Source organism: Silurus aristotelis (genome assembly GCF_946808225.1).
Source record: "Silurus aristotelis genome assembly, chromosome: 11".
Taxonomy (NCBI): Eukaryota; Metazoa; Chordata; class Actinopteri; order Siluriformes; family Siluridae; genus Silurus; species Silurus aristotelis.
Genome location: NC_139584.1, coordinates 16,945,803 through 16,966,319, shown reverse-complemented (window position 1 = coordinate 16,966,319; position 20,517 = coordinate 16,945,803). Strand labels below are relative to the sequence as shown.

The following is a 20,517-nucleotide window of genomic DNA, read 5'->3' as shown; positions in this document are numbered from 1 at the left end:
GCTTAAAAGCAATAAAAAACTGGTTAAGCAATTAGACTTGATGGGGCAGGTGGCCTGTTAATATTCACAACCTGTTTCGGAAAGTCTTTTAATAACTGGTACATAAAGGACTGTGAATACACCTGATATTAGGTCAGAAAAAACACATTATAAAAATACGGAAGACTGCAATTACATATAGAGATACTATTGTTCCAGCACTTTAGAAAACCACTCCACAATTTCTTCTGCTAATTTTTTCTCTGTCCTCTTCAACAACCTGACCTGAAAGCATATTCCAATCAAACGCGTACCTTCTCTCCAAAAATTCGCTGACAAATGCCATTCTTCGCCAGCTTCTCCTTGACCTGGCGTGTAAGTTCTAAGGTATCCACCTCACGATACATATACATCTCATACTGCTCAGGGGTGAGTGGTGGCACAGTGGGCTTCAAAGTACGAGGAATGTAGGAGGGATAGTAGCTCATCCGTGCTCCTCCACATGCAGTCTGATCCCCGCTTACACACGATTCTGGCTCCACTTTCACAGGACGGCTTGGTGGAGGTTCATCCTCTTCAGTGCCTGGCCCTTCCTCTGTGCCCGGGGGGCATTCTGCGTTCCAGGCCCGGGGCACTGTGGAGGGCACAGAGGAGGAGGAAGAGGAGAGCGAGGGAGAGACAGAGGTGAAGGGACGAGACCAGTGCTGGTCAAAGTAGGTTCCAGCCTCGCCGATTTCTGACTTCACCTTACGAATAATGTTTTGGACAAAAGCAGCAGGAGACAGAACGCTGAGGGGGGTCTGGGGGCTGCTGATGGGGTTTGATGGACACAAGGGCATGACACTACCCTCTTCTTGCTTGATATAAGTGGGCATAGGACCAGGAAGGGTCTTGTGGGACTCCTGCGAACACAGACTCTGGCTGCTGGCCTCCAACTCAAACAGGGCTTGCTGTTGTGCCTGCATCTCTCGCCGTGCCTGCTCTAAGATGCTCTTAATAGTCTCGTCTGAATTACTGCCTCCACCACTGCTGCTGCGCCCGGTAGAAGATCCCAGAGAGGACTTACCATCACCTATAATGCATAAATGCAGAAGATTTATTAATAATTTACAGTAGGGTTCAAATACCAAGCATTTATTGAAGTGTTGAAGAAGTCTAGAATGAAATTGAAGTATTATCTAAAAGTCCTGCTTGCATACAATTAGGATTTAAGTGTCAAACTTAATGTTGCCATTCATGTGTTGTATTATTGTTGCTTATATTACTTTTTTCTGTATATTAAATTAAAGTAGATTAGATCTTAAAAAAAAAGAAAATTTAAAAAAGGTATCAAAATGCATTTTAAGAGTATTAATTTCCTTTGTCAAAAATTACAGTGTTGTAAAGTACAGTGGGTAATTTTGACACAGTGTTGATAATCAGCAGTCAGGTGACTGTGAATGTACAATGAACATGGCATGTGGGTTTTGTATTCCACGGTGTCTATGCAGAGGTGCACTGTGAAAAGTGGCGATCAGTACAGATTCTGATATGGACATAATGGGGACAAAATTAATTTTTGCCCATTAGAAAAACGACATTAATTGTGCCTCCAGCATTGTGTCAGATCCACCACTTAAAAAATGACTAAATAATGATTGGAAATGCTTAAGGAAATATATACAAACAGTATAAGATTATATAGAAAATGTACTGCTATTTCTTTGTGCATTACTGCTAAATCATTGAAAGAATCCACCAACTGATTGTCATGATTATAGCTGCTGGCAGACAGTTAGAACTGCACAACTGGTAATAATATAATGCCCTCCTCTACTCTCCTTAAACCTGACATGCTGTAAATGTTTATTTCCTATCAATTTATTGTCTATTTTCGTCTATGGGTTCTGCATGATTACCTCACTCAAAAGTAAATATTGCACAAGCTTAGTGTCAATGTACCAAATGTCCTCCCATTACATCTGAAATTAAATGTAGCTTTGCACATTTGTCAGTTCACCATTGTTACAGGAGTCAGGAGTTAAGGAGTCAAAGTGTCTGGAGAAAACAATAACTTTCCAATTCTAATTTATTGCTATGTCCCAGTCTGTTGTAGCCAGGTTATACAAAGTCAAAGGATTAAGGGTTTTTTTGCTATACAAGACTTATACACTGGGTTTAAGCTCAAAATATAAATATTAGACACTTATTTCCTGATTTATGCGTTTAACTTTGAACATCTGATATTAAGCTTTATATCCTTTGCTCGCATTAACTGCATCAAGCCAGTGACATTACTAAACTGGTGTATTCTTACTTATAGTTGATGGTGTTTTTTTTGGGCAGGGGTTCTCCCTTTAGTCTTCTCTACAGAGGGTGACATTTTGGTGAGTGGCTTAGCCAGCCTAAAACTTTCCACTTTTTTTTATCTGGGTGGGCCTGATCAGTGTCCAAGTATTTAACTTAATTTCATTTCATTTTAATTTGGATAGAGCTTTTAATATTGGACATTGTCTCGAAGCAGCATTACACAGATAAATCAGTGGTAAAAGAATGTATAAGTTTGTTAAATACAACAATTTTTTTTTTTTGTAGTATATTTTAAATGAGCTATGTCCAATGCTTTCTGATTAATTTTATCTCTGATTCTTTGCTGTTCTCCCATAAACAGATATCTGGCCTTCATGTTAGTCTCTACTTTTTAACAACAAATTCAGTTATTAAGTGAAAACAAAGAGTAGACATTTAGAACACCTGGCAGAAATCAGTATGTTTATTTACTTGAAAATGGGTGAGATCAATACAAAAGTTGCCATGTTTAAAAAATAAATGTAATATATAAAGAAAGTAAGCTGAAATTCTAGCCTATTGTCTCATATATTAATATTTATGACCTTAAATGTATTGCAAAAATAATAGTGATTGCCATTTCGATGCATTTACAGAAGACTTAGTTAGAAAACAATCTATCATTTTAACAAATCTAACAAACCCTATCATTTTTGTAGATGTTTTAAAGCCTGTTTCCAATCATAAACACTTCATATTTTCATATGAACCATTTTTCTTTCTGTGTGGCTTTGCATATTTATCAACCAGCAAGTTTTAGTTTTAATTTTAGTGGAGAACAGAGCTTAATCCATGTCTTGAAAAGCTCCCTACCTCCTCGCTGGGACTGGATCTCTTTCTTAGCCTGTTCCAGAATGTTCTTAATGGCGTCATCTGACCCAGTTTCAGGAGTTCGGATTCGAGGAGTGATACTCCCTGCACAGAATGTAAGACAGAATGGGAATGAGAGATTGTATATGAGAGAGAAAAAGCACTAAGGTGTTATTTTGGCAGTGGGGGGGAGGGTTGTTGTTTGTACACCAGTGACACCAGTGTCTGGTGTCTAGTTAATAGCGCACAAGTATATTCTTTCTTTGGGGGGTTATTCTAAATTGCTGTATTGGCTTTGCCCAATGCTTAGATCTCTCTGATCAATTGTTTCTTTTTTCTCAGCTTCAAAATGATGCATTCTACCACAGACAGCTCTCCTGTCTTTATGTTGTTTTATCTTTTTTAACAACAAATTAGGTTTGGGTTTCTGGGGCTCCAAAAGTTCTAAAGTTTTCCTCTTGACTTCTAGAGCAATGGCCTTTGTGACCATTGCATCTAGTAAGCCTGAGGTAGCTTCTATTTTGAAAAACAATCAAGAGTCTATAAATGCATCTATAAATATAGGAAAAGAAAGCATTGCAACTATATTTTAAATGTTCAGATATTAAAAATTGCACTAGCAAAAAACAGTTCATTAGATTAGTAAGGCTGATATTATGTTTACATTTTATTCCTCTAACAGAATTTACCTCTGACATTTCAGTATAACATTTTACAATATAAAATGTGCAGCATGATACAAAATACCATATTCTTCATAGAGAAGGCAATACCATTCTTCTTCTTCATATATTTGAAGGTTGTTTTAAACATTATAACACATAGCAGAAAGATGTGTTGCTCTTATGTGAAATGTACAGTATAGGTTAATGATAATAATAATAATAAAAAAATATTATCATTATAAAATGATATATATGATCACAATGTTGCACTTAAAAAATAAGAAGTAGAAAAATTACAGTAATATGAAAAATCTGGATTGTTGCATCCAATAGGACCTCATCCATAAGATTTCCTCAGCAGAAAAACTCAACTGTGCTTTGCTGTTGACTACAGGTCCAGTAACCAGTTGTACTGTTTTGGTATAAATAAAGGTAATAAACCTAAAGGTATTTGTAAGCATGGGTAGAAGCACTGTTATATGCTGGTGAGTTTGCATACAGGGTCACACAATACATAGAAAAATTAACAACAACCACAAAAAGAAAGAAATAACTATATAACCATGAGATAATCTTGTTGTCTGTGCTTTTGTTGTCAAACACAACATGGTGTTAACAAAATAGAAATAATTAAATTGTTTAATCTGATGCGTCAGTTTCACAAAGGGCTGAGCCACGAACGAAAAAAATTACAAAATGTGTTTCTTTTTAATTATTTTCCAACAATAGGAATTAAATCATTTCAATCAAACTGAACCATTTTTATTGTCAATATTTCAGTTATCTAATTTACTGGAAAATCAGAAAAGGTTTGTTGCTGTTTCAGAACTATATTTATTATTATATCTGATAGCTACCAGTTGTGGAGGGTGAGGGCCAACACAAGTTTCTTCATTACAAGCAGCATAACAAACTCACTACCTGCACCTTGTCCGAGTACATGAGTTTAAGGATGCCTAAGATTGGCTAATGAGCCTTTGTGACAATGATTGGCACAGTGGTAAATTGCATTGCTCCCTCCCTGGGAGTACATTTAACATTGCTCCCATGACTCCCAGCTACAGGTGACTGTGGCGTCATCAGAGTTTAAGCTCATTCCCGACCTCTTGGCTATAGGACAAATAATGTCTGAGACATACCTCTCTGGCGAACTTGAATGGTGCGCAAGGCCAGGATGTTCTGTTCATCAGATAGAAACTGCTTCATCTTGATGAAGGGCTCTTTGCCTTTGACTGTCAACTTCCTCCATGGTTTGGGCCGAGCCAGAATCTCACTGACTGAGCCTTGGGAGAGGCCCAACACATAGTGCCCAAACACCCGCTGGCCGATGTTATGTTTGAGAAGCTGCTCTTTCACTTGGTAGGCTATCTCTGCTGTGTCTAGCTGGTCCTCGTCTCCTCCTCCTGAACTCCCACACTCTGACTGGTCACTAGCTAAGCCAGCTTCCATCCCAGAGGTCCCTGAAGCGCCTGGATTGACTGACATGAGGGCAGCTTTTGCAGCAAACAAAGCAGTAGGGAAGGCCATGAGTGAGGCACCATCCTTCTTAAAGTGCGGAGAGAGGAGCTGCTTCTGCAAGAGAGGCCCTGTAGCATGTTTCTCACTGGAGAAGGGTGATGCAGAAAAGGATCGTGGGAGGTCATGGGTCACATGAGTCCCATCAAGATTGGGTGGACCCGGACTGGAGGAGGAACGGCCATCTAGTGGTAATACTCCTGGAGGGGAGGAGTATGAGCTCATTGGGCGCCCCAAATCTCTTCTAGAACCATCTGACTGGTCTTCATCTGGACGGACACACAAAAGAATCTTTGCTGCATGAATGAAGTCTTTAAGAAAGGTCTTACTTATTTCTGTGCTGCATCAATGTTGTGGAAAATCTACAAATGTTTCCAAAAAAAAAATTTCATCTTACCAGGACTCTGCTGGACTCTGACTTTGTCTGTCAGAAATTTGTTGGAGTGTAGAAAAGTCTGTTTATCAAGCAACAAAGCCTCTGCAACCTTGTCAGAGTCCTGTACGCACACACATGTCAAAAAATAGTTTAACTAAACAAAAAAGATGAATTAGTGATAGTAAATAGGCATTTTATATATATATATATATATATATATATATATATATATATATATATATATATATATATATATATATATGAATGATAGCTAGTGAGGTAGCTTGGTCATGGAAATGAGTTTCCTCATTGACAAAACCAAACTATGGAACGAAAAACAAAGGGCATTTTGTGGAAAAGTAAACTAATTTATCTGTTTTTTAGGTGGTGGCAAATATGTCAATATGATGCTTAACTCTGAGGAAAATGAACCATCAGCAATGAAAGCTCACAAATCTTAAAGCCATTTTTCTCACCTGGGAAGAACTCCCATTTGCCGATGTCACTTTCATTGCTTTAAGAATGCTGTAGGGGGAGAAAGAGAAAGTCAAGGCTGTCCTAATTAGCAAAAAAGACACAGTCAATACACTTTATTGAAAAGAGAGGTTTTTTTTTGTTTGTTTGTTTTACCGGAGTTCAGTTTTAATTTCTTCATAGTCCAATTGAGACTGCAGTTTAACCTCTAATTTCTGAAAAAATAAAACAAGCATTTTTGTTATAAACTGTTAAATTATATAGTGAATAAATGTCTGGATGAATTCGTCTTTCTATCTAATCTAAATACATAAAACTAATACACCAACTAGCAGATAAAGCAAGATTAAAAGCACAAAGTTTGTCTCAATTTCAATTCCACAGTCAGTAAATACAACAAACCCTAAACCTACACCATTCCTTAACTACATGGTGTTATGATCTTGCAGTTACACACCATTAAAAATGTATAGTCTGGTTTGTGCAGAAGAGAGTAAAAACTGTACACCGTCTACATGTTCAAATCATTTCTACCACACTTACTTCAATAGCCTCTGTCTTATACACAAGTTGGTTTTCAAGATCTGCCAGCTGGCTTGCTGAGGAGTCCTGCACTTCCTGGAGAGTGAACTGCAACCTCTGGACATTTTCAAGCAGGCGAAGAATTTCTCTGTCTTTGGAGAAAAGAACTGCTTCCAGTCGTGATGGTGAGCACTTGTCCTTCTCATCCTTTCCTCCTTTCCCCTGAGAGAGGCCCCACAGCAGAGAAGCAAAGTAGTGGAGGAGGAAAAAAAACATGAAAATCCTGTTTCAACTTCAAAATGCCTGCCATCCTCTCCGCTTTCCTATAATCATATTACTTCAAAGTCTTGCTAATGAGGAGCCAGAAGCACGAAGGATTTGATTTGTGGCACCAACAGTATGGATAACTGACTCTTTTTTGTACGAGTGTGACTCCTGAGCCTTGGGATGACTTTGTGGTAAAGTGAGTCTTTTCTCTTTAATCTTAAAAGTTTTGGTGACAGTAGAGAATCATTTGTACCTCACTGGGGCCCTCGTCACTCCCTTTCGAAATGCCGTGACTGCTGGTTAGCTGGTTCCTCAGTCGATCCACCTCCCTCTGGGCCAAATCTGCTCTCTGCCATCAAACACACACAATTCTGCTGTTAACATCACCTGTGCAATGAGAGCACAGAAAAACATCTACAAACTACAATAAAACTGAAATGCCCTTAGACTTCTCAGTATATGTTTACATCAAGCACACAAACTATAAAACAAATAAATGAGTAGATTAACATTTCAAAGGTCAGTCAAGAGAGTTACATACTGGGAAAACCCAAAATAAAGCATCTCTCTCCCACGCACTCTCTTTCTACTCCATTCTGCTGAGGTGGATGTTTACTTGCAGACACTTTCCTTCCCAAACTGTTACCCTGCACAGTCACACTCTGCCTGCTAATTAATGACTCATTTTCCGAACATTTATCTAAAAGCTGCTGGCGAAGGGAGAGGATAGAGAGAATGGAAAATCATTGCGGAGAGAAAGGGGGAAAAGTGGAAGCAATCAGTACGACGAGGTAACTAACAGACATATCACGCTTCTCTCTCAGCAGCCATCGCTCTGTGCTGTCTCGTGGCCCTCTGCTACCTGCAGATGGCTAATCATGAAGCCCTGAGAAAGCGGAGGGTAGAGGGCGGGTGGTAAGAGGAAGAGAGGCCACAGGGGCGTCTAATTAATCCTGAGGCTTGATTACAATAGGTGATTACCTTAACAAATGCAGGATCCTCAAAATTAATAATAAAATGAAAAGCCTTGTGCTCACCTGGTTGGCCTTTTCCAGATTTGTCTTGAGCTGTGCCAGTTCCTCTGCTCTGAAAGACATAATACACACTTACTCTTAAAATACCCAGGAGGATAACGTCAATACTGACAATATGTACGGCTTCTGATGAACCATCTTTTATATTTTGTATAGTTACAGTAGATACACACATTCATAACTGCTTTGGTCACATTATCAATATTTTGCATTCCTAACAGTTCACCAAACAACAGCCAAATTATAAACTCCCACAAAGATGTTGAGTATTAGAAAGTCTGTGAAATCTGGGGAAAAAAAAAAAAAGAAGAAGACAAGGCAACCTATCATTAAAACAGAATGAGTCACATCTATCGCATATTATTTGACATCATATCTCAACATGCCTACACACTCCCAACAATCAGAGCACTCATTTGAATAGCGTCTCGGGGAGATTATTCATAAGGTTTGTTTGAAGTTCAACAGTTTCCTCTCAGTCATCAGGGAGCTGATTTTCAAAAGGTGGAGAGGCTGAATAATGAGGAAGGCTGAAAGTTTGATTAAATACATGAATCTCTGAGGTTCCTCTAAACAAAGATTCTCTCTATATTAGAGTGTATTTGCTTCAAGAGAAAGTGCATTGAGTGGCTGTACAGTGAACACTAAAAAGACACGATCTCACACTAAATTACAATTAAGTACAACTTTGTCCCTCTGTCTCTGAGTAAATAAGTGTCTGTACTAATGAAAATGAAAATGCATTTATGTAAGCGCAAGGCCAGAAAGATATTCTTCACAAAAGACTCCACGCTACTTATTAAATACCACATCAGTCATAAATAAGTGAAGAGTAAATAAGTGTCTATGCTAATGAATTCCTTAAACTATCAGGATGAGCGCTGAGATTACTCATTTATACTGTATGTAGCAGCAGGATGGCAGCCAAAAACAGAAGCACTTCAGTAGAGAAGGAGAAATCCTCATATTACAGAGAGAAGAAAGAAAGTATTCAAAATTCACCAAATGGAAACTGTGCTTTATATCTGAATATTCCTGGGGAAAAAAAACTCCTGTAGTTCAGCATTCAAGACTTTTCCTAATCCCCACTGAGCGGCACAAGTTTCAGGCTCATTCAAAGTGCACACCAGAGACTGTGTGTTACAGTAGAGGACGATATTAAACCCTATTTCTAATTTAACAGAGCGGTCCTTCTTAAGGTTTCTCAAAGCAACAAGAACAAACTGAAATTGCTTATATTACCTGCACGATTCAGTCAAGAACTCTTATTTATACTCAAAGCAATTACATCAGCTGAGAATGGACCACATGGAAAATATTCAGAGCAACTGCTACAAAAGTATTGGGACACCTGACTTTTCAAGCCATATGCGTTTGTTTCCCAAACTTTTACCAAAATGTTGGAGGCACACAATTGTACAGCATGTCTTTGAATGTGGTAATAATACATTTTCTCTTCACTTGAACTAGGAGACCCAAACGAGTTTCATGAAGATCTGGTTTACATAGGTTGAAGTGAAAGCTCTAGAGTGGCCTACTACTGAGCTCTGAACAAAATCTGGGCTGTTTGGGATGAACTGAACTGCTGACTGCACCCCAGGCCTCCTACATCAGTAGCTGAATTTGCTAATAGCCTTTTGGCTAAATGAGCCCAAATCTCCACAACTACACTCCAAAATCTAGTGGAACAGCACTCATCATCCAAAAAAGTGAAGGGTATTACACAGCAAATGGGGACTCAATGTGTAATGGAATGTTCAAAAAGCACATACGAATTATATGGTCAGGTGTCCACAAAATCTTGTCAATATACACAGACAATTGCCAACCCACCTCCCTAATATTGCGTTGGTCCCCCTTTTGCTGCCAAAACAGTCCCGTCGACCCGTCGAGCATTAACAGCACTAACTTTAGCAATTTGAGATACAGGAGCTTGTCTGTTGGATCGGACCACACAGACCAGCCTTCACTCCCCACATGCATTAATGAGCCTTGGTCGACCATGACCCTGTTGCCAGTTCACCACTGTACCTTCCTTGGACCAATTTTAATAGATACTGACCACTTCAGACCGGGAAACACCCCATAAGAGCTGCAGTTTTGAAGATGCTCTGCCCCAGTCATCTAGCCATTACAATTTGGTCCTTGTCAAACGTCCTTAAATCCTTACGCTTGCCCATTTTTCCTGGTTTTAACACATCAACTTTGACAACAAAATGTTAACTTTCTGCCTAATATATCCACCCACTAACAGGTGCCATGATGAAGAGATAATCATTGTTATTCACTTAACCGCTCATGATATTATAATGTCATAATTTAATGCCTGGTGTAGTGTATGGGCTGAGGAAAAATAACTAAAGAACAGAATTTGATTATTTGCAAAGGTTAGAAGACAATAGGGCCGTCAATTGATTAAAATAATGAATCGCGATTAATTGCATGATTGTCATTGTCATTAAGAGTTAACTCAATTATCGCAACATAATCGTACAATTTTATGCTCAAATCAACATAAGCATGGACAAATATTGAAGCTTTATGCAAAAGTATGTTTATTATTAGTAAAACCCAACTCAACATAGGGCATGAAAAAAAATTATTCTTATAATCGTTTTAAAACAATTATTATAAATTGCGTAAATCATCAGGACACCAAAAATAACTTTTTCTTTGTTTCCGCACAAACGTTATAAATTGCCGGACGTGTGCATCATGGCGGATTTTGGTGCTTGATTTGAGACTTGGGGCATCAGTAAAACAAATGCTTTTCCCATTAAGGGTCCCAACAGTGGATCATCCATCTCCATATCCCCCTGTCCTCTACTTCTGCCTCTTTCAAACCAACTACCTGCATGTCTTCCTTTACCACATTCATAATCTTCCTTCTACTGAGTAAAAAAATTTCGCGTAAGTTTATTATTTTTTGATATCTGAGTAAAAAGAGGACGTCGTGAATAAATGTGTTTTGCGTTGAAGGTTTAAATTTTGCGTCTTGGTCAGACAGAAATGTGTGCTGCATTAATCACGCACTAATAAAATTAGTGCAGTTAAAATGAATTTGCGTTAAAGCGTTATTAACATGTTGACAGTTAAGAATGAAGATTCTGTTATGCTTTGGAGGACATATAACTGACATGGATATGAGGTCCATGCAAAGGAATACAAGGTTATTCTGACCAAAAACTGTGTGCAAGTGTACCTAGATAAATTTATGCTGTTTTGCAAGCATTGGCTGGTCACACAGAATATTGATTTGATTTGGATTTCTCTTATGTTCATAAATATGAGATAGTAAGGTATAAAGTAGTGCAATATTTTGTAATGCTATGTAATTCTTAACCTTATAGCAAAATTTTTATAAATTATCTGGATTTCTGGTGCATGCCAGAGGATTTCTATTGCATGCCTATAAAACTACTGATCACATCCATCCCACAAACAAGGTACCATGAACAGAAGCAATTAATGTACTGTTAGCCATCAGTTTATTTAAATTAAACAATGGGAAACAAACCATTAAGCAAACTATTTACAGACTCCACAAATCTGTGTAAAACAAGTGCAACATTTCTTTTGACATACTACTAGATTTGTAATTTAGTCTCAGACCTTTGGACCCAAATGTATGCATAGAAACACACACACACACACACACACACACACACACACACACACACACACACACACACACACACACACACACACACTGGGCAGGCATGAAAGGGAATGGGAAATAGTTTAGAAAACTAGTCTACATTTAAGAACTTACTTTGCAGCCATTTCCTTGTAGTATTTACACCTTAGCTCCTGTAGCTCTGACTGGGCTTTGTTCAGTGCTGTAAAATAAACAGAACACAGTTAATGTCTTGCTCTTTTGCTTAAGTCTTGTACAGTTCACAGTTTAAATGACTGCTTACCTGACTGGAGAATTTTTATTCTATCTTCAGACTGAGCCAATCTGACCGACAGAGCATCGGGTTCATCAGCTTCTCTGAAAAGAAAACAAAGTGTTTTGCAATAAATTGTAGAAAAGCAATAATGTGAAACAGACCTCCGTTCCTTACTTTTTAATACTTGCTATTTAACTTTGAATTATGTGTAAGGTGCAGCAGGAAGTTATTAAAGTTATTTTATAGAAAGAAAAATACCCCTGTGCAGGGAACTTATCATCTGCAAATATTTTATTTGCAAATATTTTATTGAATGATCTAGTCATTACATTTATGAGGATTTACTAACGGCTATTTATAACAGCTGTATGTGCTGTATGTGAAGAGCGGTGAAATGGATTTAAAATTATTTGAGGTATATTTTTGTTCTGCACACTTAGTGAAACAATTCACACTCTCCAAGTAATCAATTCCAGAGGGCTAAATGCCAGTGTATTCCTATTGTCTACACTGTATTCTTAATGTGTATGTAAATAAGTAAGCAATAAAGCATGTATTGGTGTGCAGATATAAGATAATCAATTATGAACTGATGTAATCATTTATTTAATATTTATTTAAGAAATATGTGCAATGTTCCTGTTATTCCAGTAGCATCAGTACCCTTTATTAACTTCAGTTAGAGGGGGAAAAAACTAAATGCAGCTTGTCATCTTACCAAAAAGCCCTTTGTCCTGAAGTCTTGTGTGCTAACTTCTAAAATAATATCCATACTTCTGCTAAATTGAAAATGCTAAAATGTTAAATCTCCTCATAACAATCCTCACCATATCATTAATTACAAATGTTTTATACAAATATGATAATGTTTTAGAACATACAGCATTATATAACTGCGTGAGTTAATGATCCACATTAATGATGCATTAATGTAGTCCAGAATATCCGTTATGCAGTGTTGGGTAGTATAAGTAGCAATCTTATTTAAATCTATTAACTAGTAAGTAGAAGACAATCAGATAAACTGTTTATTTGGTTAGCTAATTGTAAAAGCTATATTGTTCAATGCCTTGATTTGAATTAATTCCTTTATTCCAGGATCTAAAAACGAAGAATAAACCCTTAAATTGTCTTGCTTTGGAGACAATTCTACACAAAAAAACTTTTCACCTTTTACAATTTTAGTAAATTTAGTTAAAAATCCAACTACTCAATAAATACAACTCTAAATGACAAAACATAGTACACAAATGAACAGAAGTAGATATTTTTTTCTATGTGGTTGTAAGAGGTCCAGCACAGGATTAATAACATTTTTGTCATTTTGAATACCTTTCCTCCAGGCCCTGGTGGTTGTGAAGGGGTAAGCCACCATCTTGGAGGCTCTGTGTGCTGTTTGGGGTCATCATATGGGGCAGTTCTTCTGTCACCTCTACTCTCTGTATGCTTATTGGGCTTTTTTCTACACTTTCTGTCAAAAAGACCAAGACAAAATTAATGTACATTATAAATAAACAGAATCAAAGAAATCTATTCCAATAACATATTAGCAGTTCATTTATTACAACCATTTAGAAATTTCAGCTATTGTTACACAGTGCCACCGTTTATACATGCTCAAAGGTAACCACACAAGCTAACCTAATAAAAAAAAAATTAAAAATAAGAATTATAAACCTTGGATTCAAAAACTTTTCAGTCAATGACTGCCTGATGTTTGAAACTATGGATATTATCAAATGCTTCCTCATGCGCATATGTCTTCAGTTGATGCATGTTTGTAAGTCTTTCTGCCTTTGAAAAAATATTCTTTAATTGGGTTGAGGTCAGAGACCATTCCATTGCCTTAAGAAGCTTTTGGGTTGCACTCGCTGTATGTCATTGGGTTATTATTCCTCTGTACTGTGAAGTACATCCAATGAGTTTACAGCATTTGACTGAATCTGAGCAGAAAGTATAGCTGAATTCATCCTGCTACATCAATTAGCAGTCACTTCATTAGCCCTTTCTTTCATTCTCCATACACTTCTATTCTCATCATTCTGGTACTCTTATTGTTCTTGGTTTTATCTGTCCAAAAATCTTTTTCCAGAACTGGGCAGGCATGTTTTTAAGATGTTTTCTAGCTAACAGGAATCTTGACAAATTGCAACTTTTCGTTAAAACGCAATTTTTTTATATTTATAAAGGGCATCTTTTAATTGTAAATGTAAATGTAAATTTAACACTTGGAATTTACTTCAGAGCTTTTATGTTTTTTTAATCCTCTTAAAGTCTTTCTAGCTAGTTATCTGTGGACATATTGTTACCCCTTGTTTTAACTTTTTTTTTACTTACCAGAGGTTAATCATTCTATGAGTGTTTGCCCACTCCCATACTGTAGCTAGCATGAAGTATAATTATTTACTTAGTACCTATAATGAGACATGTGTCCACCAATATTCTGCAGATTACAGAAGAGACTATAAGATCATCAGACTGATTACACAATTTAATAATTAAAAGACATTTTTCCAACATTTCTTCAAGTCCTTGAATGGGGGAACGAAATAAGATGCTTATAATAACTGTCGTAGCCAAGAGGTCACAAACTTCCCAAAAGTTACAGACTGTGCTATTAAATGTTAAAACACAAATGAGAAGCTCTGAAGGTTAATGTCCTAAACCAAATTAGTGATGTAGTTTTGTCAGCATATCTTTTAAAAAAACTACCTGTAATAGGAGTTTGATGGACTAGGCCTGAATCCAATACAGTGCAAACCTTTTAATAAAAAGTGTCAACTTGATGTTGAAAATAATGTATTTTTTCTTTTGTAAGCAAAAAAAAAATAAAAACCTGCATGAGCTATTCAACCTCTGGGCTGTATAAAACATTTGTACAGTTTTTTTTTAGAATGCTAAGTCACATTTTTGTGGGACTAGTGGAATGGAAAATAGAAAGCTGACCTGCACTGTTAAGGCACTCCAGGTGTCTCCTCCAGTGGCCCGAGATCTCTCTGACCAGAAGCTCACTGTCTGGAGAAGAGCTTTGCAGCTGGGTGAGACGTTCCTCCAGTGAGTAGGAGGCTTCCAGCACCGGAGCGGGGTCTGACACACACACACACACACACACACACACACGCACACACACACAGACCAGAAAAAATGAGAGGGAGAAAAAAGTTGGTAAACACTTTCTAGACTCTACTACATGCTCCGTTTTTCATAATACATTTTTAATACAGCAATTTAATAATGCAATTTAAATATTTTGTGTTTTAAAGGAAACAAACCCAAAAGTATCCCCGCATAAATACACCACCATTGACACCAACAACCTTGGCTCCTCAAGTCACTCACAAATACTTATCTAGACAAATCCAACACTTTTGGGGAATTTCAAAAATCATTGAAAAAGAAGTAGCATGTAAAAAAAAATGGTGAAATTCTGTAGCACAACAGAGGAGCTGTTTTGCAATGCATGTGGCTCAGCGTGAGGCCCATGGGGCCAACTAGGAGGCTGTTTCTGCACTAACAAGTCTCCTCTGGATCATTTGATCATTTAAATTATTATGCCAGGAATCCTCAGGAGGCACCTCAGCTCTCCACTTCACAGGGCTGTTTTTAATCTTCCTCTCTTCCTTTCTTCTTCGCCTGAAAAAATATTTGAGCCTGCTGTGTGCCGCATGGATCGGAGTAGTGCTCTTGTTGTGCACCTGCCTGTGAAGGAAGGCAGAGGAGGTGACTTCTAGCACCAAAGCAGTGCGAGAGACAGGCTTAGGGGAGTGGAGCTGAAGGAGGCGGGAGTGTGTATGTTTGTGTATGCACATCAACTCGTGCACGCTCTTACACACAATACCATGCAAAAGCTGGTGCTGCAGCAGCACACACACACGCACACAGAACTTTTTTTTTTTTTCAAATTTAACCTCAACTTCCATTTTCCTTCAAATACAGGACACAAACAGAGCTATCAGCTTCTGCTGATAAATATGAGCATGTACAAGGACAAAAGAGATTAGTAGTAGTGCACTGACTCACAAATGCTTTATAAAATAGTAAGACGGCCATAAAAGCAGTAATATAACAAGTGACTGGGTGTGTGTGTGTGTGTGTGTGTGTGTGTGTGTGTGTGTGTGTGTGTGTGTGTGTGTGCGTGCGCGCGTGTAAGTTTATATTGTTACAGCAGCACAGTGGAGATTGCGTCAGTCACATGGGACACTGTGCTTAAGAGGATGACTTAAAACAGTGCTGTTCTCCATACAACCCCTGAATCTTCCCACTGCCTTTACTGCAAGCCTTTTAAGAGCTAATGATCAAATGCTTCAGGCCAATTCTCCGGTGCCGAGACAAACCGGTCCTGATTATCAATCAGCTTCATACACAGAGTAGGTGAAAGTGTGCCATGTAGGTGAATGCGCCTGTGACTAAAGCAATCAGTTCCATTCAAACCCATGAACATATAGTGTCAAAACATTCTGAACCATATGGAATAAAAATGCTGATTACTGCATGTATAATTTTTAGAAAAGTACCTACCGACTTTTCCAGAAGAAAAGCGTGCCTCTTCACTAAAACGCAACATCAACATTTTATTAAAAGCTGGTGACTGCACTCAGGCATCGACTGACCAAGAAGGGTTTCCTCACCACATCCATAAAGCAATTAAGTATTAGTGACTAAACTTCACAACTCGTATAAAATTACTAACGCCTCCAGGCCAAGAGTAGTGTTTCGCAGCTCTAACTCTGTTCACTGCCAGACTGAGACTGAGACAGACTACACCCTCCATGGCAACAAGTTTCTCCCCAAGGGTAAGAGAGTTACACACTCTCACACACATAAGTAAGACTCACCAGAGAAAGTGGCATTTATGAAAAAAATAAACAGTTTTCAAAGTCAGAAATATCAGATATGAACAGACATAGTTATGACAACACTCTATAACTAAATAATAGTGGATTTTACCGATACCGATGAATAGGTTGGATCGTACTTGCCGTTAACCGATGAATAGGTTGGATCGTACTTGCCGTTAACCGATTAATGAACAGATTTAAAATTAATACTGGATAATAAACTTAACACTCGATGTAAAATAGTACTGTACTTTATTACAAAAAAAATTGTAAATCATGAAAATGTGCTAAAGGAAATATATTTGAATATATTAATTAATAAATATTGGGGTATATCGAATTCAATCCTTTTTACATGCGGAACATAGTTAAAATCTGAGCTCCCTCACAAACATATTAAGTGGCGGACCGCAAGTTTGTTTAGTCAATAGCCATTGTTTTTACAATAGTCTAGTAATATGGATTATTTTGCATGTACACAGAAAAGCCTTGTAGTTTATCACGTTGTCTTCTTAATTTACAAAACTTAAAGAGAGCCTTATCAAAATTTAAGTTAAGAAAAAACTGAAACTGTTGCTGTTTTCATCACTATGCGCTTTCCCTTAACCAGTTTTCGGTGTGACCATGAAATGGTCCGAAATGTCAATAATCACTTCCCCTTCTCAAAGTTTGTTTACGTTGATTACACAAACTATTAGCGAGTGTCAAACCTATTCTATCACCTCTAATCATTTCCTGGCTTAATTAAGCACGCTAATGACTTCTTAGAAAAGAGTCTCTCCACCAGGCTCAGCCCTCTGCTGTGAAGTAGGACACACCAGACCAGTGATTACCCTTAATGAGTTCGTCCTTTTATTGTCCATGTAAATGCGCTGTCCATTTTAGAAATCAGACCCTAACTTTGTTATGCTCAATTAGATGAGTGGCCTGAGGTCACGGTAACTAATAACAACTCTGATGCTTTATGAAACAATGCATCATATTGGTGTGAGGCCGAAAGTTCCTCTGCCCCTGAGGAAAATTAGACTAAAGGGTGTTAGAAGGAATCATGAAAGGTGTTGTGGATCAATCCTGGTTATTTCAAACCTGCTATTCTTACTTTTCCTTGGGCAGCACAGGTCAGTTACCTTTAAAGAGTTGCCTTTAATAATAATTATGAAAGGTCAAGGGCTGAAGGGCTTTATATTGAAGGGCTTTATATTTGTCACATGCACTTTACAGCAATGTGACATTTTTTTTTCACATATCCCAGAGATGTTAGGAAGCTGGGGTCAGAGTGCAGGCTCAGCCATAATACTGTACTTAATCTCAACAGTCTGCTATAATGACTTAAGTCTACAGTTTGAATTTGATCACAATCATTTTAGCTGTAAAAAAAATGGACATTCGGTGCCACCCAGATGAGGATGGGTTCCCTCTTGAGTCTGGTTCCTCTCAAGGTTTCTTCCTTTTTGCCACCTCAGGGAGTTTTTCCTTGCCACAGTCGCCACCGGCTCACTCATTAGGGACAAACTAAAACTTATAAAGAACAATCTTATTGATTCTTTCTTACCACATTATCTGTGTAAAGCTGCGTTGAGACAATTTCCATTGTTAAAAGCGCTATACAAAAACAAAATAATAATTTAATGTAATAATACAGCAGCCCTGGAGCACTAAGGGGCCTTGCTCAAGAGCCCAATAGTGGCAGCTTGCCAATACTGGGGCTTGAACCCCCAACCTTCTGACCAGTAACCCATAGCCTTAACCACTGAGCTACCACATCCCAAATGAATGAAGGAACAAACACTGAATGTAAGAACAATCAGGAGTTGTGAATAACTTGCTATCTGAGAAGTTACAAAAATAACAGCAAGATTTATAAAATTTTATATTTTCAAATTTATAGATAATGTTCAGTGGCAGAAGAAACACACTTCTGTAAGCTTTGAGCTCCTTCTAAGCTCTGCCTACCTGCTAATTAAATGTGAATGCTATTTGCATGCGTATACCCATTACAGTCTCATAATATTAGAAAAACTGTAGACAGAAGTAGAGAGCATCAAACGCAACAGCACATTTCAACAGTCACAGACCAAAAAACTTTCTTTAAAAAAAGAGCATGATTAAATATTTTAAAACGGCAAACTGTCAATATAAAAAAAAGCTACCCATTGTTCTATAGGTTTCACAACACAAATACCCACATTGACACCAGCATCTGCACTAATGATCAAACTATAGTTGTTGCTGAGTGACAATGTTATGTGTTATGGCTTCATTTTAATGAGGTAACAGACAGTGGTACTGGATAACAGTAGCTGCATTGCGCTCGGTGTGTTACTTATAACTCTAAACTCAATAATTCTGATAGGCAATAATGCTTAAGATTGGCAAAATATATTACTGTATCACACGATTTCTATTCTCAATATTTATCACCTACTGGCTTCTCAAATCTACATATCAAAAGCTGCAGCACCTCCAGAATGACTCCTGTGCAGTGCCTTACATACCCCAGTAACTAGCTTTTGTGCATTTGTCTTCTGCCTCAATTGAATTAGGATTTTTTTCTAATAAAAGGCTGCTTAGTAAAAGGCACTTAGAGCTTCTTCTTCTTTACACTTCTTTGTTCTGTGTGCATGATGCAACGTCCTACAATTTCCAGCTCACACTTTAGTGCAGATGAGCATGTCTACGCTCGGAGTTGCAGAGGTGAGGGAAAGCCGGACTGGGTGGCCTAGCGCTGCATGACACGGCATGCCAAGAGGAGCAGGTGTGCCAGGGCGGTCCGTCTTGGCCCTGTCAGCGTTACACTGTCATTAGCTAGCGCGGACGCAGCGGGGGGCAGCGCAGCGTCTCTCAGGCCCCTCGGTAATTACGCTCTGACATAATTAACCCAGCAAGCCCATTAGCCCAGCGATGGCTGGAAAAAAGCCCTCACTATAATTATTTGTTGTGTGCATGCTAATGAGGCCAGCTGTGCACCCATCGTACAACATGAACAAATTAATTTACAAGGCTGTGCTTCAAGGGTCTTTTTTTCTTACTCACACTCCAAACCACCAACTCTTTGCAAGTGTGTGTGTTGAATTTATTTTTTCACCAAGTAACGTGCTTTGGATACGTAGTTGTGTGACAATGGGAGGGAGGGATGTGGTCATGGACGAAGGATGGACAGGGTTTTTTTGGAGTAGTGATGTGCTTGATTGCACTCTATAAACTAAGCAGCAGTGGGTTTTTTTTTTTAAGTTTTTCCCCCCAAGACCAACACACATGATCTAACTAATCAGTTAATCACCAAGCACATCATGAGCTGTGCGAGGCAAAAAGGTAAAGCCCCTGTGCTTTAAAACCAGCAGATTACTCCAAACATAATCCTACTCTAATAACAATAATAATGCTTCTAAAATTTCATGGAAATAAAAAGTCCAGAACCTGCAGAGTACTGCACAAACCCCACCTTTTTTTTTTTTTAGACTTCTTCAGTTTTCTCTCAGTATTTCTGTAATTTATTATTAGTCACCCAATACCCTCCAACCCAATTTTGTCCAATTTAGCAGGGAAAAAACTCATTGCTAGCACACAAAACAAATAGGATTAAAAAGCCATTATGTCACTTATTCCCAAATAATTATTTATTTCCGAACAATATCCAAGTTTAAACTCAAATATCAACATTAGGACACACCTTTGCACCGGGAAAGAATGCTTTTACAAGACTTTCACTCAGGAGCCGAGTTCACCTTTTGACAAAACATTCCAGTTCATTCAACTGACATTCATCATCCTAACGCATTGTTCACAAATCTATCCGAGAAAAAAAAAGTGACATCT

At 38.0% G+C, this 20,517-nt stretch overlaps 1 protein-coding gene across 5 annotated transcripts in view; it reads right to left on the bottom strand.

Moving 5' to 3' along the window:
* cux2b (cut-like homeobox 2b) overlaps window positions 1-20,517 on the bottom strand; it is a 118,857-nt gene that overhangs the window by 9,396 nt on the left and 88,944 nt on the right. For all 5 annotated transcript variants that reach the window (XM_083554388.1, XM_083554389.1, XM_083554391.1 and 2 more), the window contains exons 5-17: window positions 14,810-14,950; window positions 13,196-13,334; window positions 11,891-11,964; window positions 11,743-11,809; window positions 7,974-8,022; window positions 7,190-7,285; window positions 6,691-6,891; window positions 6,304-6,362; window positions 6,150-6,198; window positions 5,695-5,794; window positions 4,922-5,566; window positions 3,121-3,222; window positions 294-1,051 (exon numbers count right to left, since the gene is read on the bottom strand). In XM_083554388.1, coding sequence (XP_083410514.1) covers window positions 294-1,051; window positions 3,121-3,222; window positions 4,922-5,566; window positions 5,695-5,794; window positions 6,150-6,198; window positions 6,304-6,362; window positions 6,691-6,891; window positions 7,190-7,285; window positions 7,974-8,022; window positions 11,743-11,809; window positions 11,891-11,964; window positions 13,196-13,334; window positions 14,810-14,950 — 2,480 coding nt within the window. The remainder of the gene's footprint in view (window positions 1-293; window positions 1,052-3,120; window positions 3,223-4,921; window positions 5,567-5,694; window positions 5,795-6,149; window positions 6,199-6,303; window positions 6,363-6,690; window positions 6,892-7,189; window positions 7,286-7,973; window positions 8,023-11,742; window positions 11,810-11,890; window positions 11,965-13,195; window positions 13,335-14,809; window positions 14,951-20,517) is intronic.